The 25,478-nt window shown below is 34.6% G+C and overlaps 2 protein-coding genes across 2 annotated transcripts; one reads left to right on the plus strand and one right to left on the minus strand.

Annotated features, from left to right (window-relative positions):
• Positions 1-109: 109 nt before the first annotated feature.
• On the minus strand, positions 110-5,720 carry LOC116029164 (BRASSINOSTEROID INSENSITIVE 1-associated receptor kinase 1-like). The gene is made up of 11 exons (XM_031271070.1): positions 5,213-5,720; positions 4,693-4,825; positions 4,534-4,605; positions 3,559-3,702; positions 3,316-3,387; positions 3,135-3,206; positions 2,965-3,044; positions 2,584-2,715; positions 2,164-2,505; positions 1,306-1,700; positions 110-777 (listed from the first exon to the last, which is right to left on the minus strand). Exons 1-11 carry the CDS (start codon positions 5,337-5,339, stop codon positions 460-462), a joined length of 1,887 nt encoding a protein of 628 aa, XP_031126930.1. The 5' UTR covers positions 5,340-5,720; the 3' UTR covers positions 110-459.
• An 8,852-nt stretch (positions 5,721-14,572) lies between these two features.
• Positions 14,573-19,975, plus strand: LOC116028599 (beta-xylosidase/alpha-L-arabinofuranosidase 2-like). Its single transcript, XM_031270359.1, has 6 exons — positions 14,573-15,286; positions 16,211-16,668; positions 17,153-17,250; positions 17,332-17,682; positions 18,026-18,436; positions 19,229-19,975. Exons 1-6 carry the CDS (start codon positions 14,852-14,854, stop codon positions 19,801-19,803), a joined length of 2,328 nt encoding a protein of 775 aa, XP_031126219.1. The 5' UTR covers positions 14,573-14,851; the 3' UTR covers positions 19,804-19,975.
• The last annotated feature ends 5,503 nt before the right edge of the window (positions 19,976-25,478 follow it).

The raw sequence follows: 25,478 nt of genomic DNA on the forward strand, positions 1-25,478 counted from the left end.
TTTATTTGTTTAACCAACTTGACTACTTGATTTTAAATTTTGTTTTTGTAACGAGAGAAATTTGCAATTGCTACTTGAGGGAGGTGGAGGTTGTAGTAGGCTGTAGAAGTGTGAAAAGTAAGTTTATTTGTTTAACCAACTTGACTATGGCAGGAGAAATTAAAAAAAATCCAAGTACATTGGTGGATGGGTGGTCCCACAGCCATTCCTGCCATGGTTCTACTACCCAACCACCCACCCACCTTCAAACCTGTAATGTAATGTTCAGCAGCAGCCTATGGACATTGTGATGCCATCAAAATTCCTAAGACATGAAACAACTTTGAACAGAGCAAATGCAAAGTAAGAAAAGAAAATATGCACAAAGACGACAGCGCGTATGAATTACAATTACAAAAGTAAAGTAAAAACTTTCCATAATCCAGTCCTATATGTGAAGAAGAATCGCTGAATGATGGATCATCTTGGCCCGGATAACTCATCCGGGCGAAGATTTGAAGTGGAGTCGGCAATAATCCAATCAGTGTTAGGGTGGTGCATGTGGTTTACGTCTGATCGGAACATTTCCTCCTCCTGCCACTCTTCCCACCGCTCTGCAAGCCCATCGCCTTCAAGCATTCTCACAACTTCCGACATCTTTGGACGTTCCCCGGGGGAACTCTGCGTGCACAGCAGAGCTACCTGAATCAGCTGCTCCACCTCTTCTTCAATATAATTACCTTGAAGATCTCCATCAACCAATGTTTCGTACTTCTTCTCCTTTAGAAGCCCCTTAACCTGTAATCGAGGTTAAGTTACACAAACAAACAACCAACCAACTCTATTCCATAAGGGTGTGTTTGGAAGCCCGGAAAATGATTTCCAGAATGCAACCAAACACTGGAAATCAAACTATTCTCCGGAAAATGACTCATTTTCCAAAAAACATTTTCCAGAAGTCATTTTCCTGCTTTCCAAACACACCCTAAAAGTCCATTCGTTTATATTTATTCCCCTATGGTTTATTGTAACCTTATGTCCCAATACAACAAGAAGATAGTATGCTCTCATTTCGCTTTCTTTCTCCCATGGAAATAAGATTTACACCCTTTAAATCGGTAGATGTATTTCAACAATTGAAATTTTCTTTCACTTCAATTCCATTCTATACTTCTTATATGGAGTATCTGTTTATTTTGGCTGCTTACTAATTTCATCCACTTCAGATTTATCCAATAAGATAAGTTTGTTTGAAGTTTTAAAGATACCAAAGAAGGGGACTGAAACAGCATAGTAAAAGGGTATCGAATGTTGGAAAATGCTTACCCAATCAAGTAACATGACATCATCATCATTAGCAAGACGAGCAAGATCGAAGGCTCTCTGCCCAGTTATGAGCTCGAGAAGCATGACTCCATAACCAAAAACATCAGTTTTCTCTGAAGATTTTCCAGTTGATAGATATTCCGGCGCTATATGCCCAATTGTACCACGTACAGCAGTCGTAACATGAGTATCCTTGTAGTCCATAAGTTTCGCAAGCCCAAAATCTCCAACAACAGCTTCAAACTCCTCGTCCAACAAAATATTCGCAGCTTTGACATCACGGTGGATAATCTTAGGATCACAGTGGTCATGCAAATAAGCAAGGCCTCTAGCAGATCCCAGAGCAATACACTTCCTTATCGGCCAATCAAGCGGGGGCTGTGAGTCAGGTCGCTCTACAAGAGTGAATAATTAGGGTGAGCTTAGTTACCGGATATTAAGCAAAAGTGGGAAAGGTTTTGAAAGTTTAACTTGAACTAAATTCGAACATCAATATTTATAGTATTCTTACTATAAATACACAAACAATTAAATTTATGACACAATGATAAAAATCCAATGAAATCAGACACCATGAGTGTCATTATCCATCTTTTGATTCTTTTCTATTTTGGTTTTTAGACGTTAGGGGGCATTTTGGTCAAGTTCCATGTTCCATTTCGCCTATTTTTGCATAGACTTGCCAAAGAGCACTTTCTCAACAATAATGTGCAAAGTATAGACCCAATTTCTAAATTTCTATTAGCTTCCAATATCGAGGACTTATTTTGCAAGCCAAATCAAGATATAGAAAAAAGAAGTTACGCAATCTGCATATTAACTGCAGAAAGAAGGGCGTTTGCAAACCAAAAAACATACCTCTTAAACGAGATGCAACACTTCCATTCGCCATATACGGATAAACAAGCAACCGCTCAGTTGGCGTCATGCAAAAGCCACGCAAACGGAGAAGATTTCTATGCACAGCCATACTAATCATTTCAACCTCGGTCTGGAACTGTAACTCCCCGCCTTGAGTACGTTCCTCCTTCAGTCTTTTAACAGCAACTAACGAGCCATCAGCTAACCGCCCCTTGTAAACTTTACCAAATCCACCTCTACCAAGTATATTTTTATTGCTAAAATTGTCAGTAGCAACTTGTAGTTCACGCAAAGAAAACTTCTTTAGCTGTCCAAGATGCACTTCAGGGTCCTCCTCAGCTGAAAACGAAATTATAGATGAGAACGCTTCTAAGTACGATGAAATCTTCGAAGTTGATGCCATTAATGTAAACTAACCGGGAACATCAAAGAAATGGTCTTGCGGTTTCCTTCTCCTCCACCAAGCAAGCAAAATTGCGGGAGCCGCAAACAGTAGAGCTGCGCCCGCAGCAACCCCTCCAGCAATGGCCCCAGTCGCACTGTTGCCCACTGCAAGATTCATTGAATATACGGTTTTCAATATTTTTCAAGTGTTATAGAGAGTCTTAATGCTGACTGAAATTCCAAAATAATTAAGTAGTTCTAAAACATAATAAGAAAACAGACTATACTCTTAGGAACCAACTAGGATAGAGTATGTAAATAGAAGGGAAACCAAATTTATATGTTAATCCACTTGGAAATTCGGGGTAGAGGAAAGAGTTATAATTTAAAAAAAAAAAAATGACTTCCACAAACCTGGAGAAGAAGGGGGTGTTGGAGAAAGCGGTGGAGGAGGAGAAACCGGAGGAGTTTGCAGTTCTGGATTATTGGCAAAACTAAAGCATAGCCACTTAGCAATCAAGATTTTACCCATGAATATATCAAGAAAATATTATTGCAATTGGAAGAAACTATTTGAGACAAACCTGATAGGAGTAAATAGTGAAAAGGAACCATTGACTGGAGTTGGTCCTCGTAGATGGTTGTTTGACAGATCACTGTATTTGCATGAGAATGAGTATTGGTTCCCATCAAAGAAGAAGAAAACAACAACAACAATAATAATAAAAATGGAGATTTTGAAAAAGCAATCAATTTTATACTTACAGAACTTGCAGTGTAGTAACTGTAGTTAAAGACATGGGAATAAGACCAGTCAAACTGTTGTTGTTGAGCCTCCTTCAAATTACCCCCAAAACAGAAAGAAATTTAAAAAATAAAAAAAAAAAATAGGTTCCCCAAAATAGCAGAAAATATAGGGCAGAGCGCTACTAGATGCACATTTCTCTCTTCAATAGATGAAAATTTAACCATATAAAAATGTAAGGTAGGAGGAAGTGTAACTCGTACAGGAAGCGAAGTTTTTGGAGCTTGCCCAAAGTGTCGGGGATAGGACCACTCAAGGTGTTCAGGTAGAGATCCAAACTAACTAAATTAGTTAAGTTTCCGAGCTCAGTAGGAACTCTTCCACTTATATTATTGCTATAAAGTTCCCTGAAAAAACATGAAATTGGTCCTGTTAATTGGCAGAACAACCAAAATTAGAAAGAAGCAGATAATGTTTAAGACAAAACAGATTATTATAGCCCACATGAACTGAAAAGAACTTTCTTCTGCCAGCTACAGAAAAATTAGCGGGAGCTATAATCAGCAAAATGTGAAGAGAAGATCCCATTATAGGGAGCGAGAAGCTGAGGAATAAGACTGGATGCAGGTTTACGAACAATAGGCTATCATAATTCAGGGTGTTAAGGTAGAGGCACAGGGTACCGATATCTGAATATTTGTCATACATAAAAGAATTGTAAAGTACAACAAGCTTTCTCGAGGTTGTTATATTCAGCAGATGAATTTGCAGTACATATATGACAGCATACTTAAGGAGATTCCAAAAAATATGCGAGGATAGTAATAAGTCAAGATATAAAGGCTGATAGTAATGAGTATAAATGGCTAATATGATCACTACCTGAAAGATATTAAGACTTGGCATTGTTTTAGAGCTAGGAACGTTGAAAATCATCTTGTAGGGCAGTTTTATGTGGTTCAAGGAAGGCAACTTAATGGCATGAACATTCTTGAAATTAGATTGGGAAAATTTCTCCAGCTATGGAGTATGGAGTGTGAAACAACATACTCCTTATAGTCCATATACAACCATGAAGAAGTTAGCAAGTTTATGTAACAGTTTTATTTAGTACAATAGGGAAGTAGTGAGAAATGAAACCAGTTGACCTGTCAAATTTCTACAACAAAATAAGTTCTACAACAAGTTAAGTTGCAGAGCATGTGATATATGAAAACGGGGACAAAAAAAGAACGTACAAGTACTGCAAATTTGGAAGCTGACCAAGCTGTGGAACCAGTTGACCCGTCAAATTTGCATTTCCCAGATCCCTAAAAGTAAACATAACCATGAGTGTCTATGAACAACCCAGTAACACAAACACGAGAAAAAAGAACACGGCGTTTAAAACAGCTTACACTCTAGTAACACTATTGTCACTGTTGCATGTAACATGAAACCATGTGCAGGGATTAACAAGGGTTGGATCCCAACTCTGAAGAACATTGTTAGGATCCACCAAATTGGTCTTCAAGGCATTCAATGCATCACCTGTCTTGCATAAATGGCCCAATCATCAGTTGATATCTAGTAGCCACACAGCAAATTATAAATTTCCAACTTTATAACTACACAACCAGTTCTTGTCTTTCCAATTCCCAACCTTTCCCAATCCATTTGCTAGTTCAAGAATTAACAAACAGGATAGATACAGTTTTCCTACTTCCTCACAGCATTACTATAAATTCCCAAGTAAAGATCAGATTTTGACCAATTTGCTAGCGCTGGAGCAAATAGGAGATGGAGTAATCACACTACCAATTACAAGATACTCGAATTGAATAATCTAGGAAATCGGAAATCGATACAAAAGTGAAGAATCCATAAATTATGCTCAAATCATGAATGAGAAAACGAAAGGATTCCAAAACAACAGACCTTCAGAGTTGCCAGAGACTAGTGACAATTGAAGAAACGGCAAAAACAAGAATAGAAGAGCAGCAGAAGCAGAAACCCAGATCAAAGGCACCCTCCGATCCATGATTCCCAACTTATTCTTCTTCATCACCGCCGCCTAAAAACTGAAACTTTCCTTCTTCAGCATCGTGCAGCTAGCTAGCTTTTCAGCTCCAAAGAAAAAAAAAAAGTCAAAGCTCAACCGAAAGCCCTAATTTGAAAGGAGTAAAATCGAGAATCTGAGGAGTAGAACTGAAGCAAAAAGGGACAAAAGCGGTGGGGTGAGCAGCAAAAGTAGAAGAGCTCAGAAATGGAGATTTTGTTTTAGAAGATGAAGAAGAAGTCCCTTTTTTTTCTTTCACTTTCCGGGAGAATTGAGGATTCCAAAAAGCAGAAAGAGAGAGAGAGAGAAAGAGAGGATAGAGGTGATTTTGTATAGAGTGGAAGAAAAATTCAACGGTCTACGAGAGAAACGTCGTTGCAGATGACGGGGAAAATGGCACTGAGGGTTGGGGTTAGCTTCTCTACTCTAATCTCTAGTCAATGCTTTACCTTTCACTCCTACCCACTTGTCTTTTCTACTCTTCAGATGTTGACTGTCAATTTTTCTTTTTTTTTTCCTCACAATAACTATATTAGGCAATACATTATCCAAGGAGGCAACGAGGATTGTCGTAACTCAACTAAATACATCACACTATCAGTGGTTCGATCTCTGGTCTTTTTTTTTAAACTTTATTTATGTGACCAACTGAATTGTTAATGTAGACCATTACGTAGTACAATATTACGCAAACTTTAATATTTTTTTTTATAAATAATAACGAGAAAAACTTCTTGTTGTTATTTGAACGTTTGTTCTTATGTAATAGTTTAAGTTTACAAACACTACATGAGATGTAAATTGTACTAAAAATATCATATACGAAAAGTTAAAGTGAAATGGTGATTAATGATTTTATTTTCACATATTACCACTACTCTCGTATCAGATTAAATATTTTACATCTTAATTAAAAATTTAAACTAATAGTAAAACTGTAAATTTATTATTTTATACTTCATCTATCTCATTTTACTTGCTCTGTTTACTATTTATTGATTAAATTAATTTTGTTATTATTTTAAATTTAAATTTTGGTGCTTAATAATAGTTGTAATGTAATTCTAGGTTTATAAAAAAAATTAATTTACTAATATTAATGTTAATATTATGAAAAATTAAATTGTAAATAACTGCAGTCAAATTTCTTTAATCGAACTAAACACATATAAACTTAAAGATATATTTATATACACAAATATAATATTATAACGATCAACTAGGGGTTGTTTGCGATCGTCTCATTCTTGAGACGGTGTAGGCTGTTTTGTTTATGAGACTCAGCCTGGGGTTTCCCCCTCCATATTGTATTGCAAATATATATATATATATTGTTTCATTATTATATCCATGGTTGGAGGATGATTTGTGTGCTGGCTAAATTATATCGTAGATCGTGACCTAAATTGTAAGATAAATCACTAATATAGTAATATAGGCTCATTTTTAGTATACTTCAAATTTATTGTTAGATAGTACACTAGAAATTAATTTACTAAAAATGAATATGAAGTACACCAAAAATGAATTTTTAAGTGAATAGTTCGCAATGTGAATTATTCACGGTATAACGATTATGATTGTTGTGATCTTTCACGGATTAAGAAGGTGTCAATTCGAGGTTTCTCTTCTTTCGCTCCATAAAAAAAAAAAAAAAAAAAAAAAAAAAAAAAAAAAGAATAACAAATATTTTATAGAGAGAAAATTAAAAATCAATCATTTTCATGGTCATTTATTAACAACTAAATCGAAAATAGTGAACCAAACAGTCCTTAATGTTAAAATGAGTCAAAGACGCACGGCCGCATGTGGGCCACAGCTGCAAGACGAGACAATCAAACGGTTTTCATGCGTGCCACCATTTGGTATGTACTATACACATGTTTCATTTATTATTACTATTGTTGTTTTTTTTTTTTTTTGAAGAAATTATTATTATTGTTCTAAACTTTTCTACTATACAATTTTCATCTATTTATGTTTATACTTTTTAAAATATATATATAAGAATTGTATGTAACTATACATCATTGAATATAGTCACACTTGTGTGAATCAGTCTCACATGTCCTTATTCACAATATAGATTATGCCGGGTTGGGTCTGCAAATATAATACTTATACTAACAAATTAATACTAATTAAAAATAAAGTGTTTGTTACTTATAAGATAAAACATATTAATTTATATTTTGATGTAAAAGTATTACTTTTACTTTTTTTTCATCAAAATTATTATATTAATTTTCTCATATAAATAATAACAATTTTATTCATGATTTAGTATTATATTTGCTAGTATAAGTATTACATTTTATATTGACCCAACCTATTTCACGGACAAGGATCCGTGAGACGGTCTCACACAAATTTTAGAGATACTTTCAGTTCATAAGAAAAGAAAAAATTATAATTTGTATTGGTACAAAAACATTATGTAAATAACATGTATATATAGGAAGAATTTGAGTAATTAGCATTCACGGTATTTAAACTTTAATTAAATTTAAAACTATAATTCACACTTAAATATGAAATAACAGAAGATGTTATAAAATTGTTACATATTAAATTATCAGTTTAAAATTTGGAGTTAAATATTATAACATCTGGAGCTGATAAGAATTTAATCACCTCTAATTAATTTTAGAAGATTGCATAATTAACGAAAGAGATTACACTGGTAAATATTACTATTTTGAAATATTATAATTTTGGAAAACAAGTATTAATCGGAAGATTTTTGGTCATGCAGAGTAAAATAACATATCACAGAGTTACATCAAAATCCAAATAGAACTTGATCAACCCAGTAGACCCCACTAGTAGATCTTGGTCAATTCTACTATTTCAATAAATCTTTAGTCAGCCATATATCGGCCAAACAAATACCTTTAGTTAGCTTTCGATAAATCTTGATCAGATGTTTCAACATATATTTAGTTAATCGTCATGCAAATGGAAGATCCTTGGTCAATTATGTTGTTCCAATATATGAGCCATTATTATAGATGACAATGATGTTGTGAAAATGAAAATGTTTTTGGTAATAAGATAGCTATCAATGTCTAAATGACCATTATACACAACTTAGTTAAGTGATTATAACTAAACAAAAAAAGGCAGTTTCAATGTTTCATACATACATCATATTCATTGAAGATTATTACATTGGATTTGTATGTGTTTTATTTGCATGATAATGATGGGATGAGAAACATTATTGAACATTGGTTGGCTTTTAGTGTCATACACATAAACTCATGTGAGCATGGAAACATATTTGTTATTTGTTTTAATGTAATTTGATGTCTTAATTATGTCTAATTGTCTGCAAATGAGCAGACCAACTGCACCTCTAGTCTAGATTTTTAATTAATACAACAAAAAATTAATTTGCACCTAAGGCTTTATTTCTATAAATTATTATTATTGTTGTTGTTGTTATTCAAAATGAAGGGCTACTCAAATGAGAATAAACAATCAAACTGTCTTTACATGGACCTGTCAATCTGAAGCCCCGTTCTCTCCCATATCGTCTCTTAACATTGGCACAAGGGAAGGGCGAGGCTCTTCCCAAACTACCTTCTTTCCACAGTCACCTCAATAACTATTATGACTAGATAAAATTGATTGTCCTGCTATATTTTCATAAGACATGCTTTAAGTTCACGACCCAAGTATTCCTTAGCTCTATCCCTTATTCCCAAGGGCATGTTACCCCTTCCAAGCCCCCGTATGGCTTGCTTAGGGTTCGTCTTTACTATCACTATTAAGAAATCGTTGCCTAAAGCTAGACAAGGCCCGCGATGATTGCAGAGAGCTCTGCTCCAAAGTGCTACAAATTCTTATAAACTTCAAAAATCTCACATTCCACTCTCCAAAGTGCTACTACGTGTCATTATTATAATTGTTATAGTTTCACGTGGATTCTTTCTTAATTTGTTGTGAAATTGACTAATTCATATTTCATAGGCATTGAAAATATTTTTTTTTTAATTTTTAAACTTTATAAATAATATCATATCAAAAAATAAATAATACAAAAAGTGATTTTTTTAAAAGGGAAATATATCATTTGACAGTGCTGGATCGTGAGAAAAGGCAACAGAATTATAAGCTTAAAAAAAGCTGTCTGTTTTACCACAAATGGTCCTCTGACTATTGAGGTAGTACTCATTTTAGTCCTTGACTTTCAATTCGACCACAAATGATCCTCTGACTTTCATTTTTGACCACAAATAGTCCTCCATTAAAATTTCTGTTAAATAGGTGTTAAATCTAGGGGTATTATCGTCAAATTGATATATATAATGGTCATAAAATAAAAATGTTTAGAACTTTTCACCAACAAGCATAATTGAAACAATTAACAAATATAAATACTCCTAAATAAAAAATAATGCACCTTATATCTCTTAATTATGCGTACAAAATGAAAATTTAATATTAGAGCTATCTGATTTAATTTAACCAACAGATTAAAATGGAATTTTTTTTTTCAAAAACCTTGCTTCCAGTATTTTCATGGTTGTTCATACATGGCCGATTAATATTTTTCACTCTTCATTAATCAATCAAACATTTTGTTTGGGACATAACTGAAGGCCGTCACCGTTGAATTAATATAATTAATCAATTACAAATTACGAACATTAATCATTAATTTTTATTTAATTTGTTCATTTATGTAATTTGTCACGTCCATTTTGTTTTTATATTTATTAACTTAATGTTTATTAATATTTAAAATTAATTATGTTGTCATATAATTATCAAAAAGAAGTAATCATAATAATATTAATCAATTTGACGATATTACCCCTAGATATAACACCTATTTAACAGAAATTTTAACAAAGGACTATTTGTGGTCAAAAATAAAAATTAGAGGACCATTTGTGGTCGAATTGAAAGTCGATGACTAAAAGGAGTACTACCCCAATAGTCAGAGGACCATTTGTGGTATTAACTCGTTTTTCTAACTTTACTCAAGGTATAATAAAGTTATTTATTTATTTATTTTTATTTTTTGACCAAAGTAAAAGAAATTCAAAGTAAAAAAGAGGAATAGTGGAAATGTACCGTAATAATTGTCAACGTTGTGAGGTGTCAATCTTTGACTATAAAAAATTGGAGTGTTAGGCTGAAGTTGCGTGGCTGCGCTGCTCCGATCCCATTAACAACTAACCTCGTAGCTTTAATGTGACACAACTTTTTTGAATTTAATAATAATTCTATTTCATGTTAATTACTCCGAAAAATTTGTTATAATGATTAGACCTTGAGAATTTATTACTAAAACATTATAATAAAAATGATTTTGAGATCAACTCATCTTGCATGGAGAAAATGCGACATACATGTTTTGATTGAAACAGATTGTAAGAAAGTGGTTAAATATCTCATAGATAGATACGCAATAAAGAGACCTTTGAGTTAGGAATCTTCTATAGAAGTGTAGAAGAGGGTCGAGACAAGAACTAGTAAGAATTCAACGCATTTGCAATGAATATAGTAGAGTAACTAATAAAGTAAATAAGGGAGCAATCTTACATGATATAGGAATACGGTAGTTTGAAAATCTCCGAATTAATCTTAAGAGTCTTGAAAGAGGAGGAGATGGGTGTAGCCTAAAGCAATATTGTTTCTATCAAGAGAAATTGAGATCTTATTGACTTGCAATGGTAAGTCTATAAATGTTATTCGAGTGTGCGCTCTGAGTGGAGGTGACTTTGTGATCTGGCCAACAGAGGACCACAAGAAGTAAACCCGTCTATGTTGCACATAGTTAATCGACTTAAATAAAAAATATTAAAATGTAACTCTCACCGGAAATCAAATTATAAATTGCCAAAACAACATAGTGAAACATATTTGATGAATACTAAGCAAATAATTATAATTTATTAAGTTTTATAACATAATATAATATGATAAGCACATAATTTGAGTGTGCTCGTGTTTATATATATTATATTCTAAATACTTTATATTAAACCAAAAAATAAAAAACAAAATAAAAAAATAAAAACCCATAGTTTCCTTGTCTCCTTGGGCATTATTGGGCCAATGCCCTAATAAAAATAGGAGTAATTGGGCCTAGGTGTTTATGAAGCCCGTAATACTTCAATCTTGACCTATAGTTTGTTGGGCTAAATGCCTAAATCACCTGAAGACAGTTCATATGAGAATATGAGATTTGTTTGGGCCGGGGTGATTTTTTTTTTATTTTTTTTTAAAGGGGTACTCACAGTTGTGTGGACTACGGTCTAAAAACACACAGCTGTGAATTATCTCTCATTTTATATACATTTTTTTTTCTATCATTTGAGTAAAGTGAGACAAATAAAAAAAAAATCTATACTATTTAAAAATACTCATTATAAATACTTTAACATAAGATATAATACTATAGAAAAACATAATACGATGTCTCGAGATACGTAGAAGTTTTCAACTAAGCTATCCCCAAATAAGCTAAGGGATATGGCTTTGGACCACATAGATAAGGTAGCTAGATGTGTAGGGCAAAAGCATGGAGTTTTTCCAACAAAGGAATAATGGGATGGAGAGAAAAGAATGGGGAGCCATGCTAGCTTGCATTGTCCAAATGCAGCCATGAATGTCGTTAGGTGTATGCAAGCAATATAGTGGACAAGTGGGGTGGCTCTTTATTTGTTTTTGACTACTTATTGTGATCAAAATAATGTTACAACTAAGTTAAAATCATGCAATTTCACCGTTCAAAAGTATATTTAATTATTCAATTATTATGAGTAAGAATATTGTAATATCAAGACTTTGGCCATTTGGCTGGCATGGACAGCTCAGTTGGTTATAAGGGTGAAGCTAAGTTTGGAAAGAAAGATCGGGGATTGAGTCTCATCAGCGGCAGCTGATAGGGGCTCCTTGTGTGCACCTAAGTTACCTAAGTTATTATGATTTACATCCTCTCAGATGCACTATTGGGTCGGGATGCGAAAGACTTTGGCCACTTGCATAAGGTTTTGAAATTAGTATCATTTAATAAACTTGGAAATGAACCAATAAAAGTGGACTTAATTATTAAGATTGGAACATTTCATCTAAAGCAGTTTACATTGCATTTGATTTGCATTGCCAACTAAATCAATTAGAGCTCAATTATCATGTAATTGACAGGCAGGATAAAGATGACTTCCCAACTACCCAACAAGGAAAAAAACAAGTAGAAAATTTGGACATCGAACGGATCGAGTGACTGTGTGGATAAATTATGATTCTCGTACATAAAGATCACGAGTTCAATTATTGTCAATATATATTCTTTCAATCAAATTCTACACATGAGCCATCTATAGTGATTCACCGCAAATATCATCATTTTAAGAGATGGACAATGATACAAACCAACATCCACTCCACCGGATATTGTATAGTGATACTTAAGTTGAAGTCAAACTTTTACTTTTGAGTTAACTTTTATAATGGAGTTACGTCCAGTCTCGATTTGATTGTATGTACCATTTATGTTCCATGAATAATTATAATTTCCATACCATTTATGTTCCATTATGAATACCTAACTAACCAATTTTATTATTATTGATGGTGTAGGAAACTCATTTCCATTATCCCAATATCACGCAAACAACACATACATTAAGAAGACCTCTTAAGACGGACTCAATTAAGAAAATATTGACAATAATTGAAAACGTAACCATCCAAGTATCCCACTCAGTCACCATTTTCATGACAAAAAATCAATTACTTTTGAACCAACTAAACGCTACAGAGTATTAAGTTACATTAATTATATATTTTTTAACTCTTTGATTTATGAAAAAGTCTGCAAATACGCTACCTGAATGTGTACTCTATATGAAGTATGCATTGTGACCCTAGCTAACAAAAGGACCACAAACAAGTAATATAGCCTAAGTTGCTCATAACTAATCGCTTTAAATTAAAAATATCAATAAATTGTCGTAAATTGCATTTATGGTATCTTATTTTGTCAAAATGAAACTTTTAATTACTAGACAAAATTCTTAAATGCATTATTAAGATTTTTTTTTTTTGAAAACTGCATTATTAAGATTATTGTATCATTAATATTGGAAAAGAAGGATGCACATATAACACCCACCACTCCACCAACCCTAGTACCCTACCCAACCATGAGTCAATCAAGCAATATATAAAAGGGAAGAGTGTGTGTATACACATATAAAAAAAACAGTAATTAATTAATTAATTAATTATATTATGGATAAGTAGATAAATAATTTAGTTTTAAATACTATATACAATATTGTGATGAGACTAACCCGAATTCTCTCCGAATTGCCAGTAGAGTTTTACTCATGCTGGTGGGAAAATTTAATTCAGACCAGTCTCTTTAACTTGAAGCATGCACCATTTACAAGAGACGAATTATCCACTTTGCAGTTGCATTAGCGGGCAGATAAATAATTTAAAAAGATGGTTTAATTTGCAGTGGTGGATTCCACTTTGTGGGTATGGCGGGAACGAAGGGGATTGGGTGCATGCATGAGAACTTTGGGATGATAATTAGAAATGAAAAAATGAGACAAAAGTAGAGAAGACAAATTTGCAAGGTCTTAATCACAAGCCAATATGCAGAGCTGAGGAAAGACAAAGCCAAATAAAGATGGTGCAAGTAGGCACGGCCCTTATATCCAACGTGGATCATAATCAGCCAGAATACCCTGCCCCTCAGCTATCGATCACGGGAGGTCTAATACTGTTAAATGGCTTTTGCCAATAAAAATTGTTTCATTTGCTTATATATAAATATCATGTTTATAACCTAGTTAGTTTATCAGTTAATTTTTACTTATTTGATCATTATTAGTTATTTGACCTGGTTAAACAACCCATATAAATGATTAATAATTTATTGTTTTAAAACGCTAAAATTTAAAAAGCTGCTCAAAATAATTTTTTCTATTAGCTTTTTGAGAAAATTATTTTACATGTAAACAATTATCACCTAACAATCAATTTATCAAACATTCTCTAAGACTTAAGTTTGATTAGGCTATAAAGCGCAAGAATAGACAATACTCCGTAGAACTTAGGTTCCAACTTGCCAAACTTAGCAAACATCTTTTTCTGTTCCTGTTTTCATCGAAAAAACATTTATGGACAGCGGTCAGCAGATAGAGTAATTGTCTCTCACTCTCTCTCTCTCTCTCTGTTCTTCACACTTCGCGAGTAACTACGAAACAAAGAACACCAAAATCACCCTTCACGGATCCTCACTTCACCAACTTTTTTAGCTTTTTATATACAAGCTCCACTACTCACACAGCACCAGAAAGAGAAGAGAATCTCTCTCCCTCTCTCTCTCTCTCTCTCTCTCCCTTTCTGCATTTTGAGATAGTACAGTGAAAAGATATAAACGGGGCCATGAAACTATCTTAAATTTATCCATCACGGGTTGCTTTATTCCAAGTTTCAAGAATTTTTGGTTACTATAAGATAGAACTGTTTTCATTTTCACGGTCATGGCGAGAGCGATAAAAATGGACTCTGTTTTACTCTGTTTCCACATTCTGGGCTTGATTCTCTGCCGTTTTCTCGCCGACCCGAGCCTCGTATCGGCGCAGAACTCGCCGGTGTTCGCCTGCGACGTCGACGGGAATCCGGGGTTGAAGAATTTCGCGTTCTGTGATTCGTCCCGGGACGAGAAAACCAGGGTGAAGGATCTGGTGAAGAGGCTAACGTTGCCGGAGAAGATTTCGTTGTTGGTGAATAGCGCCGGCAATGTGAGCCGGCTGGGAATCCCACGCTATGAGTGGTGGTCGGAGGCTCTTCACGGCGTCTCCTACACCGGTCCCGGCGTCAAATTCTCCGGCCCCGTCCCCGGCGCCACCAGCTTCCCTCAGCCTCTCCTCACCGCCGCTTCTTTCAATGTCACACTGTTTCAGACCATCGGAAAGGTAGTATTCTTCATTAATATATTAAAAAAAATACATTATATTCAAAAAAAATACATTATTTGAGCATTACAAGTATAATATTTTGTATAATACAATTTTAGTATATTAAAAATGTAGTTTTTGTTATGGTTTGTTTGCACAATAAGTTGCCATAAAGTTTTTTGTGGATGGGAAGAATAAAATTATTGGCTATCTTTTAAAAGCATACATCTTTTTTTCTTTAAGTTTTCACTGTAATGGCATCTTTATAGTTGGCCTGAAATGGCGGACTATTATGCATATATAGCCAACGATGATGGAGACCTAAAGCAATAAAAAATAGTTTCTTTTTTGCAAAAGTTGGGAGAATCCTTGTACTTTTGGCTAGCTTGCCAAAAATTAATGCCTGTGGATTAAATATATATGGACGTGCATTTAAGTTCTTGAGAGTTAAATCTTGCTCAAAAAAAGCAAAGTTTCCTAGCTCGAGCCTCGTACCATCTGACAGGATAGTGGATGGTAAATCAGGTGACCTCGCTTTATAAGTGGAAGGACAGTGTCCGCTACCTCCAAAAGCTCACCACCTTAGGTGCAAATTTATACAATGCTACTAATAGGTCTAGATCATATGTATTTGCCCAGGAACCTGCGTGTTTAAAATTTGTTTAGAGGACATGGCAACCTAGCTAATGCATTTGTCAACTGTACAACCTACCCTTCAATAATCTCTTTATCAATAAGACAATGACTGGGAATCCATAAAAGCAAGCTACATTATTGATTTCATGATTTCAAGGAGCAGTTGAGCTGTAGTTCGTTGAGTGCTAAACATTGATCATTAAGATTTTCAACCCTATTAGAACATGAAAATTAGATAAATATTAGAATAGTGTAAATTTGTTATATTATTCTCTGTATTAATTTAGGTATGAGCCCTTTTTCCAGGTGGTTTCAACCGAGGCAAGAGCAATGCACAATGTTGGGTTGGCCGGACTGACATATTGGTCACCAAACATCAACATTTTCCGGGACCCCAGATGGGGAAGAGGCCAGGAAACTCCGGGAGAAGATCCGGTGCTCACCAGCCAGTACGCGGTGGCGTACGTGAAAGGCCTGCAACAGAGAGATGATGGCAACAAGAAGAAGCTCAAAGTTGCGGCTTGCTGCAAACACTACACAGCCTATGATGTGGATGAGTGGAAAGGCCACCGGAGATACAATTTCAATGCAGTGGTAACAAAGCAAGATATGGAGGACACATTTCAACCCCCATTCAAGAAATGTGTTCTTGAGGGGAATGTTGCCAGTGTGATGTGTTCATACAACCAGGTTAATGGCAAGCCAGTCTGTGGTGATCATGACCTTCTGGCAGGGGTGATTAGAGGCAAATGGAACTTAAATGGGTACATAATTTTTTATGTTTTTTTTAGTAACCAGAGAACTCACCGTCACTATTTGAGAGTGTCTACAGGATAAATTCTATCTTGTGACCCTAACTGGTAAAGAGGAAAAAATCAACCTAGATTGTCCATAGTTGATCAGCTCAAACCAAGAAGGTTAATAAGCAGTTCCTACCGAGAATCAAACCTATGAAAAGCCTGACCAACTTGGTTGGGTTGCCTCTGAACCCAAATCCCTATTGAGTGTGCACTGAGTAAACATTGCCTTAATTGTGACCCTAGCCGATAAATGATCACAAAGAAGTAAACTCAGCTTTAAATTACCCATAATTGACCAGTTCAAACTAAGAAGGCTAAAGACTGAGAGTGAACTTGTAACAACTCCTTGTGATTGTCCCTAAAGGGTACATAATTTTGGCATTAACTATACAAGTAAGCTTCAACTATCATTCATATGAATAATGCAATATATCCATGCATCCTGCAGGTACATAGTTACAGATTGTGATTCTTTCAATGAGATATTCAACTCCCAACATTACACCAAAACACCAGAGGAGACTGCAGCTTTGGGCATTAATGCAGGTGAGCCATTAAATTTCACTTCACAGCCCTCTGGATAAACCAGTAATGACATAATACTGAGAAAATTTTGGTACATAACAGGAGTGGACCTGAACTGTGGGCAATTCCTGGGGAAGTACACTCAGGGAGCTGTGAACCAAGGGCTAGTTAAGGAATCAGAGATTGACAGGGCTGTCTCGAACAACGTGGCGACGCTGATGAGACTAGGATTCTTCGATGGCGATCCTAGAAAGCAATTGTATGGAAACCTCGGCCCGAAAGATGTCTGCACACCTGATCACCAGGAACTTGCCAGGGAAGCAGCAAGACAAGGCATTGTCTTGTTGAAAAACTCTGAGGATTCACTGCCTTTATCTGCAAATTCCATCAAATCCTTGGCAGTAATTGGTCCTAATGCTGATGCAACCCATACTATGCTTGGAAACTATGAAGGTACTCTCATGTTACATTTCTTAATACAATCAAAACCTCAAAAATCAGGACAATTACAGCAAAGTTAGTCAGATTGTCGATTTGGTAATCACAAGATTACAATCTCGACCCCTGGTGGGAGCGGCCTATTGGACTTTTTAGTTTGAGTCAGTTATCGGGAAATCTCAGCTGACCCCTAATAGGAATGACTTACTGGCCTTTTTAATTTGAGCTGGCTATGGTCAAACTAGGCTGATTTATCTCATTGTTATCTTTTACCAGCTAAAATCACAAGGCGAAATTTACGCATAAGCAGATTGCAACTAAAGTACCCAAAGAATGCTTAACATTTGAAGTTTTGCAGGCACACCATGCAAGTATACGAGTCCATTACAGGGTCTGAAAGCCATGGTTCAGACTGTTTACTCCCCAGGCTGTGACAACATAGCATGTGGGAAAGCCTTAGTAGATGATGCCAAGAAAATCGCAGCTGCAGCTGAAGCAGTGGTTTTGGTAATGGGGTCTGATCAATCCATTGAGACAGAAGCCCGCGACAGAATCAACCTTACTCTTCCTGGGCAGCAGTCATTCGTGGTATCCGAGGTTGCTAAGGTTTCCAAGGGACCAGTAATTCTTGTCATCATGTCGGGAGGCGGCATGGATGTGTCGTTTGCTGTTAATGATCCTAAAGTTTCAAGCATTCTCTGGGTTGGATTCCCTGGAGAAGCCGGCGGAGCTGCACTTGCTGATGTTATATTTGGATATTACAATCCATGTAAGTATCCATCCCTCCCTAGCTAATTGATTAGATTTAATTATCAGTCTAGATTGTTCATAAGCCATAACTGATTAACTGACCCACTCTAGCAAAGTTAGATCATTTTCTTTAGGAGTTGATATTATAACATTGTTGTTATTAAATTAACAGTTGGCCAACTTAGCTCAAGTTGAGCCTGATAATCTAGCTAATTTTCAACTCTAACATGTCCCATGGTAAGGCTGGTTAGGTCGATCCACAAGCCTCAACTCACTTTGACACCCCTCCCAAACTGTGCGTCCTGTCCCCCAGTCGGGCGGCCAATCACCCCTGTCACCCTCGGGCGACGGCACAGTTGGCGTCTTCGGGCCATTAGCTTCGTATGAGGGTGTCCGCCTCCTCATAGGAAGTTGACAGGACGTACCGACCACTACACACCGGACGAGGTGAACACACCGAGGGTCGACTCGACACTGGTAGGTTCGGGCCCGAGCACCTCGAATTAAATTTCAGCATGTCACAGGCAAGAGCGGCAGAACCGCCTGGTCCGCCACTCAAGCCCTTGGCCTGCGCACGGGGCTAGCCCACGGCCCCTCTAGCCCGTGGCGGATTCGTGTGTGCAAAAATTCAAGGCAATAGTCTCGTTGATTAGTTCAGATCAAGAAAATCAATAAGGCACTATAGCTAAAAGCTAAGCTTGCAATATTATACGGAGTAGTTATCAAGTGAATCCGTGACCAATTTGGTTCGGTTGTCCCGGAATTCGATCTTTGTAGTGTTGGTTTAATCCAGGTTTACTGTTTTTTGCAGGCGGAAGGCTACCTATGACCTGGTACCCACAATCATACGCCGACAAGGTCCCAATGATTGATATGAGAATGCGGCCGGACTCAAAAACCGGCTACCCCGGCAGAACATACCGTTTCTACGCCGGTCCGACGATCTTCAAATTTGGCCACGGATTAAGCTATTCCCAATACAAGCACCAGATAATTAAAGCCCCAAAATCCCTCTCCCTCCTCCTCCAACAAGACCACATCTGCCACTCATCCACATGCAAATCCCTAGACGCCGCAGACCAAATCTGCGGCAACTCGTCGGCGTTCGACGTTCACCTGAAAATCAAGAATGTCGGGAAAATAAGCGGAAGCCACACGGTTTTCCTGTTCTCGTCGCCGCCGTCAATTCACGGCGCGCCGCAGAAACACTTGCTGGGATTCGAGAAGCTGAATCTGGGGCCAAGTGAAGAAGGGATTGCGAGATTCAGAGTGGATGTTTGCAAGCATTTGGGCGTGGTTGATGAGGCTGGGAATCGGAAAGTGGGTTTGGGACATCATGTTCTTCATGTCGGGGATTTGACGCATTCTTTGACTGTGAGGGTTTGAAGAAATCCTTGCGGTTAAGGAGGAGAATAATAATTATTGGAATTGAGAATTTCGGAAAGGTTGGATAAATTGAGAGCAATTGTAACAAATTTCTCAATTCTTTGAGATTTAGTAGTATTGTTGAATAACCCAGACTTTCAATTTCATTTCGAGATTGGACTTTCTCGCATAATTTTATTAACATCAACATTACATTAACATCAACATTACGATTAAAACCGTTTAGATCGATGCAATTACCGAGAGATTAACTCTTGTATAGAAACCTTAAGGGTGAAAATAAACCATGAAGGGTCAATCTTGAATGAGCAATGCCATCATATTTGAATGCAATGGGCCAATAGCTCAGTGCCAATTAGACTTTGTTTGATCCTCAATTTTTGCTAAACCGTGCACACAAGTCAATAGCAAATTTTGCTTTAATTTGGACTTTGGTTTACATGCATGGACCATTAACAAGATGGCACATTTTTAAGTTTTTCTAATAATGATATACAAAATTTTTTGTTATGGTCCATGTAACATCTCTCATTATTCAGTTTTATTGTATTTACACTGTAGTACTAAAAAAATCATTCTAATTCAACTATAGTTTTATTTGACAATCTAAGCTCAATACGTAAGACCTATAATTCAGTTTCATTTTATACACACTGTTATTTTATTACAACACCATTAAAGTATCATTCTAATTCAACTATAATTTCGTTTGACAATATATACTTAATATGTGAGATATGTTATTACGTTTCATTTTAACGTAACAGAGTAACGACTGTCGTTTCTTTTTACTAAAACAAATGACATCATTTTAAGTCATGATTTAGTGTTCTTTGTATGTAATGTCACATGTAATTGCATTGAATATTATCAATATTAGTCTGGACCGCACCATAGGAATTCCTTGCATTTTTTAAGAAAGAAACAAACCGCTAAGGCATGTCACAAATCTGCAACCATCATCACACTATAATTTACAATAAAGCCCAAAGAAGACTACCTAATGACAAAGTTTACTATATGTACCTAACAATATCATATATTTTATCAATGATATAAAGTAAGAACAATATAACTTTATATGCATGACTACATATCACATTAGATGTTGATTATCCTGAAAGGGTGATCGTGTAGGTTAAATAAGATTTTAAATTAATATCAAAAAGTTACTTTTTTTTTTGAAAACATATCAAAAAGTTACTAGTTCCATTTTTATCAACATCTTATTGATTGATTTCACATTTACTCTATGATAATTCTCGAATAGTAATTGTAAATTTTTCTTGCATGTTGGTAACGGCAAATTATGCTGTGGACCCAGGTCCACCTTGCAATGTGGACCTGGGTCCAAAACTACGTCGTTTTTGTCTCTCTTTTTTTTTTTTTCTTTTTTTTTTTTTAAATTAGTAAACATATTGCTGAATATAGAGTTGTCAAAAAATGTGTGAATGTAGAGGTTTCAAAGTGTGAATGTAGAGTATAGGAATCGTGAATGTACAGTTATGATTTTGTGAATGTAGAGTTGCCCAGAAATGTGTGAATGTGAAGGTTTCAAATTGTGAATATAGAGTATAGAAATCGTGAATGTAGAGTTATGCATGTGTGAATCTGTAATAGAGTTAAGAAGTTCTAGCAACTTGTAGCCCTGTAATGTGTGAATGTGAAGTTTTCAAGTTGTGAATATGGATTATAGGACTTGTGAATATAGAGTTTTGAATGTGTGAATGCATAACAGTGGTAATATAGTTACTAAACATATAATCTTGTAATGTGTGAATGTGGAGTTTACAAAGTGTGAATGTAGAGTATCATATAATCATGTAATGTGTGAATGTAGAGTTTACAAAGTGTGAATGTAGAGTATAGTGTATGTGAATGTAGACCCAGGTCCACGGCATAACAATTGGTCGGTAACTATTCACATTTAATTAGCAATTTTTTAGAAACCCATTTCTATTTTTTTTTTAATACTTATTATAGCCTAACTAATGACGACACCTTAGATTCCAAAGCCCATGATAATCTCAATTAATTATAATTATCCTAATTATCTTTTTCGAAGCGTTCTCACTACTCATCATAGGCCACATAAACATATTAAAAATTGTATTTTTTAAAAATATAAAAAATTTGCTAACCCTCCGAGGTAGCAAATGGTTATGTCAATCGTCAGATCCCATCATCCACAGTGAAATTTTATCATTATTTAATAAATCTATCCTTATAGCTAATTAACGACCACACGCTATTTAAACAAGAAATCCAACTTGACGTGTTCAATCTTTAATTTATTAATATATTTTCGTTTGAATCTTTGTATAATGTATTATTAATGTAATTTACCTTTTCTTTGTTATTTAAAAATATTATACAAGAGCAATATTTATTCAGTATGCATTCTTGAATAATGACAATGAATTTCTCTAATTATTAGAGCAATCTCATTTATATGAATTTTTTTGTTGGTTTTTTCAAATCCATGTAAGAGAGAGGGGAAAAGAGAGAAGAGAAAAAAAATTAGTCCCTTATGCAGATCACACGCGAGCAGTGCACTACTACTTTGTTTCATTTTCCCATCCAGTGAACCCCACAAAAAATTTTGTTTTGTAAGAGGAAAAACCGTAGAAAAGCTTCACCTCCCATTTGTTAAAAAATCAACACTAAATTTTTTGGTTGCTCTTAAAAAAAAGAAAAAAAAAAAGAAAAAAAAGAAGCATATAGTTGGACTACTGGAATTTTTGTATAATTTAATCAAAAATATATATGCGATTTAAAAAACAATAATTTATGATGCAGAGTATAAATAACATTTTTCTTTAATTTTTGGTGATAATAAGAAATCTACACTTCATAAGCATTGAGTTTTGGTTCAAGAATACACTTATTAATAATTGAGTACCAACGGTTAAGCCAGGTAACCTAAGAGTTATAGCAAGTAATGAGTAGATAATAATTATATAACAACACAAAAATCTGACGATGATCACGAATATACAATGATTTGGACTGATTGCTTGTGTTGAACACGTAAAATGCTATTATTTATTACATAAACTAATTTGTATTCTTGTGACATTGATTCAATATAAGAAAATAAGATAATTTAACGTGATCAATACTATTACGTGATGTACAATTTTCACATCATCTCTCTACTTTTCTTTCTCTCAACATAACCACAACGTTTGTCTTGATCCTTCGTGAGTTGGATGCCCTAGAAATTAGGTCTTCCCTATATTATAAATCTAATTGTATTTTTTTTTTTGCAGTGGATTTTAAAAAGTAATAATTAAAAGAAAAAAAAGAACTAATTAATTGGCGAAGCAAGAGAGGGAGTCCCTCTCAAAAACAGTGTCAGGCGAATTATTAATAATTAATAATTAATTAATTTATAATCATATGACTAATCAGAGGCATTAGTTAATTAGAAGCTTTATAGAAATATTACTCCATCTAGGTAGGACTTCTCACCATTTTTTAAATTTATTTTCTTTTTTAATTTTAGTGATCAATGTAGTAGTCTATTGTAAGAAAATCGACATCGTTTTAAGCACGCATCATGTTGAATCTTCCATGTATTGGTTATGGGTTACATCAAATGACTATAATGCCTTTGCTTTTTTTCATTGGTAAAATCAAAGACTTTTCCATAATTTTCAATTTATACTGAAGCAATTATTGAGTACGTATAATGTTTTAATTTGGGCATCATAATTCATATGAGTTGAATATTAGTTTAATCAAATTGTATACGTTTTTTTTAATAAATATAGTTTATGATAGAGATACTGAACTCAACCTAATAAAACAAATAATATTCTGAAAAATAAGTTCAGAATATATAACTCGAGATTTAACTTAACCTTGGAGTCGGTTTGGCCGAAGTCACCTCAGGGAGCATGGTGTTTGCTCAGAGGATATGGGGTAAATACTAGCCAGTGGAAACATACAAATCACTCAGTCCGTGTTGGGCGGAGGCTGGTAAAAGGTCAAGTCCAGCACTCAGCATATTTCGAACAATGTGATGACGGTCTATAAATAAGGAATTAAAGTTGCGACTTTGCTACTAGCTATAGCGCTTGATACTAACAAGTGGTATCAGAACCAAATCACGGACAATAATATTTAAACTGGGAGGGAGGAATTGTTGGGCGCTACTAGTTATAACTTTTAGAGTGAGTGGTAAGCGCTTGATCCTAATAGCTCAGAAGATGTAAGGGGCTTTTGTATATATACTTGACATATATATTTTTTTTCTAGAAAATGACATATTTTTTTTCATTAATTCAAATTGACTCGGATCATGTAAATGCATAACCCCATGAAGTTAATTGGTTGTTGGATTCTCAATAAGGACTACTATACCTAACTGATTTCTCTGTTTTTTCTTCACCTAACAAACAAAAAGATTCACACCAACAAGTCGACAGCAGCAGAAAAATGCAAAAGAAAATAATCAAAACCCCACCCAAAAAAAAACAAAACAAAACAAAACAATTGGAAATAAAGAGAAATTTTTTAGGTTTATTAAACTTAGATGTAATCGTCCATGGTAGTTTTTTTTTTTTTTTTGCTATAGTTTCTTGTTTGCCTGTTGGTGTTAGGGGATTCCAAGAATCCCATTGCCATTGTTGAATGATGAATCTTTCAAGGTGGGACCACCAGAGATGCTGACCTAATTATTCTTATTATTTTAAGGTGATTGGATTATTTAAGCCACACCAACAATTATTTAATTGCATTAATTGTAGTGAACTTTATATACTTTGCTGATGCCATCACAATATCTTATGCAATGCGGGCTTTCCTCAAACACTACAAATAACAACAAAGAATAATAATAATTAAAACAAAATACAGAATTGTATAATGAAGCATTAATTACACTTTATGTCCCACTATTCTTTTTTACTTTTTCATTTTTTTTACAAAGGAAAAAGTAAACTTTACGGATCGAGGTTAATCATAATCTCATATCGCAGTAAAGATCAGATTAAAGAGTCTCAAATTAGACACATTTAGACATCTAGCTAGTCGATTTTCAAGGGTTAAATTTATAATTTTGAACATTATTAGGATGTGAAAATTCTTTTTAGCATGTCTCATGTTTACTTGCAAAGGTTGCAAAATTGTGTGTGACTCTAATATGCTCCCGATAGATATGACTTATTATAGTTTTTCAATTTATGTTCAACATTTTATTTAGTTACTTATAGCGGAGGTTCATTATCTTTGTGGAAAATTCTAAATTTAGTTCTAGACTATCGTTTTTGTCATTTAACATCTTAGACTATTATTTTTGAACATTTTTTTGGTCTTTTCAATGACTTTTATAGTGAGACTTATTTTAGGCAAATACATTTTTGTCTCTTTAATTTTATTTATTTATTTATTGTTTTCTAGTTGGTTTAATTGTTTTTTGTTCAATCTCCTTCTGGATAAGTGAATACGCTTCAGTTTCCATGGGGGAGGAAGTGAAAATTGGCGAATATGATTGCATCGGTGCGAAACATTTATTTTAAAATTGACACTAAAAACAAGGAATGTAACCTTCGTAAAAATTAACTTCTTTAAATATATATATATATATATATATGAGTTGTGAAGTTTTTGTGTAAATTTTTAGTAGGTTTAACTTATGTGTTCACATTTTTAACAAATTATAAGTGAAT

The sequence above is a fragment of the Ipomoea triloba genome, chromosome 9 (assembly GCF_003576645.1).
Source record: "Ipomoea triloba cultivar NCNSP0323 chromosome 9, ASM357664v1".
Classification (NCBI taxonomy): Eukaryota; Viridiplantae; Streptophyta; class Magnoliopsida; order Solanales; family Convolvulaceae; genus Ipomoea; species Ipomoea triloba.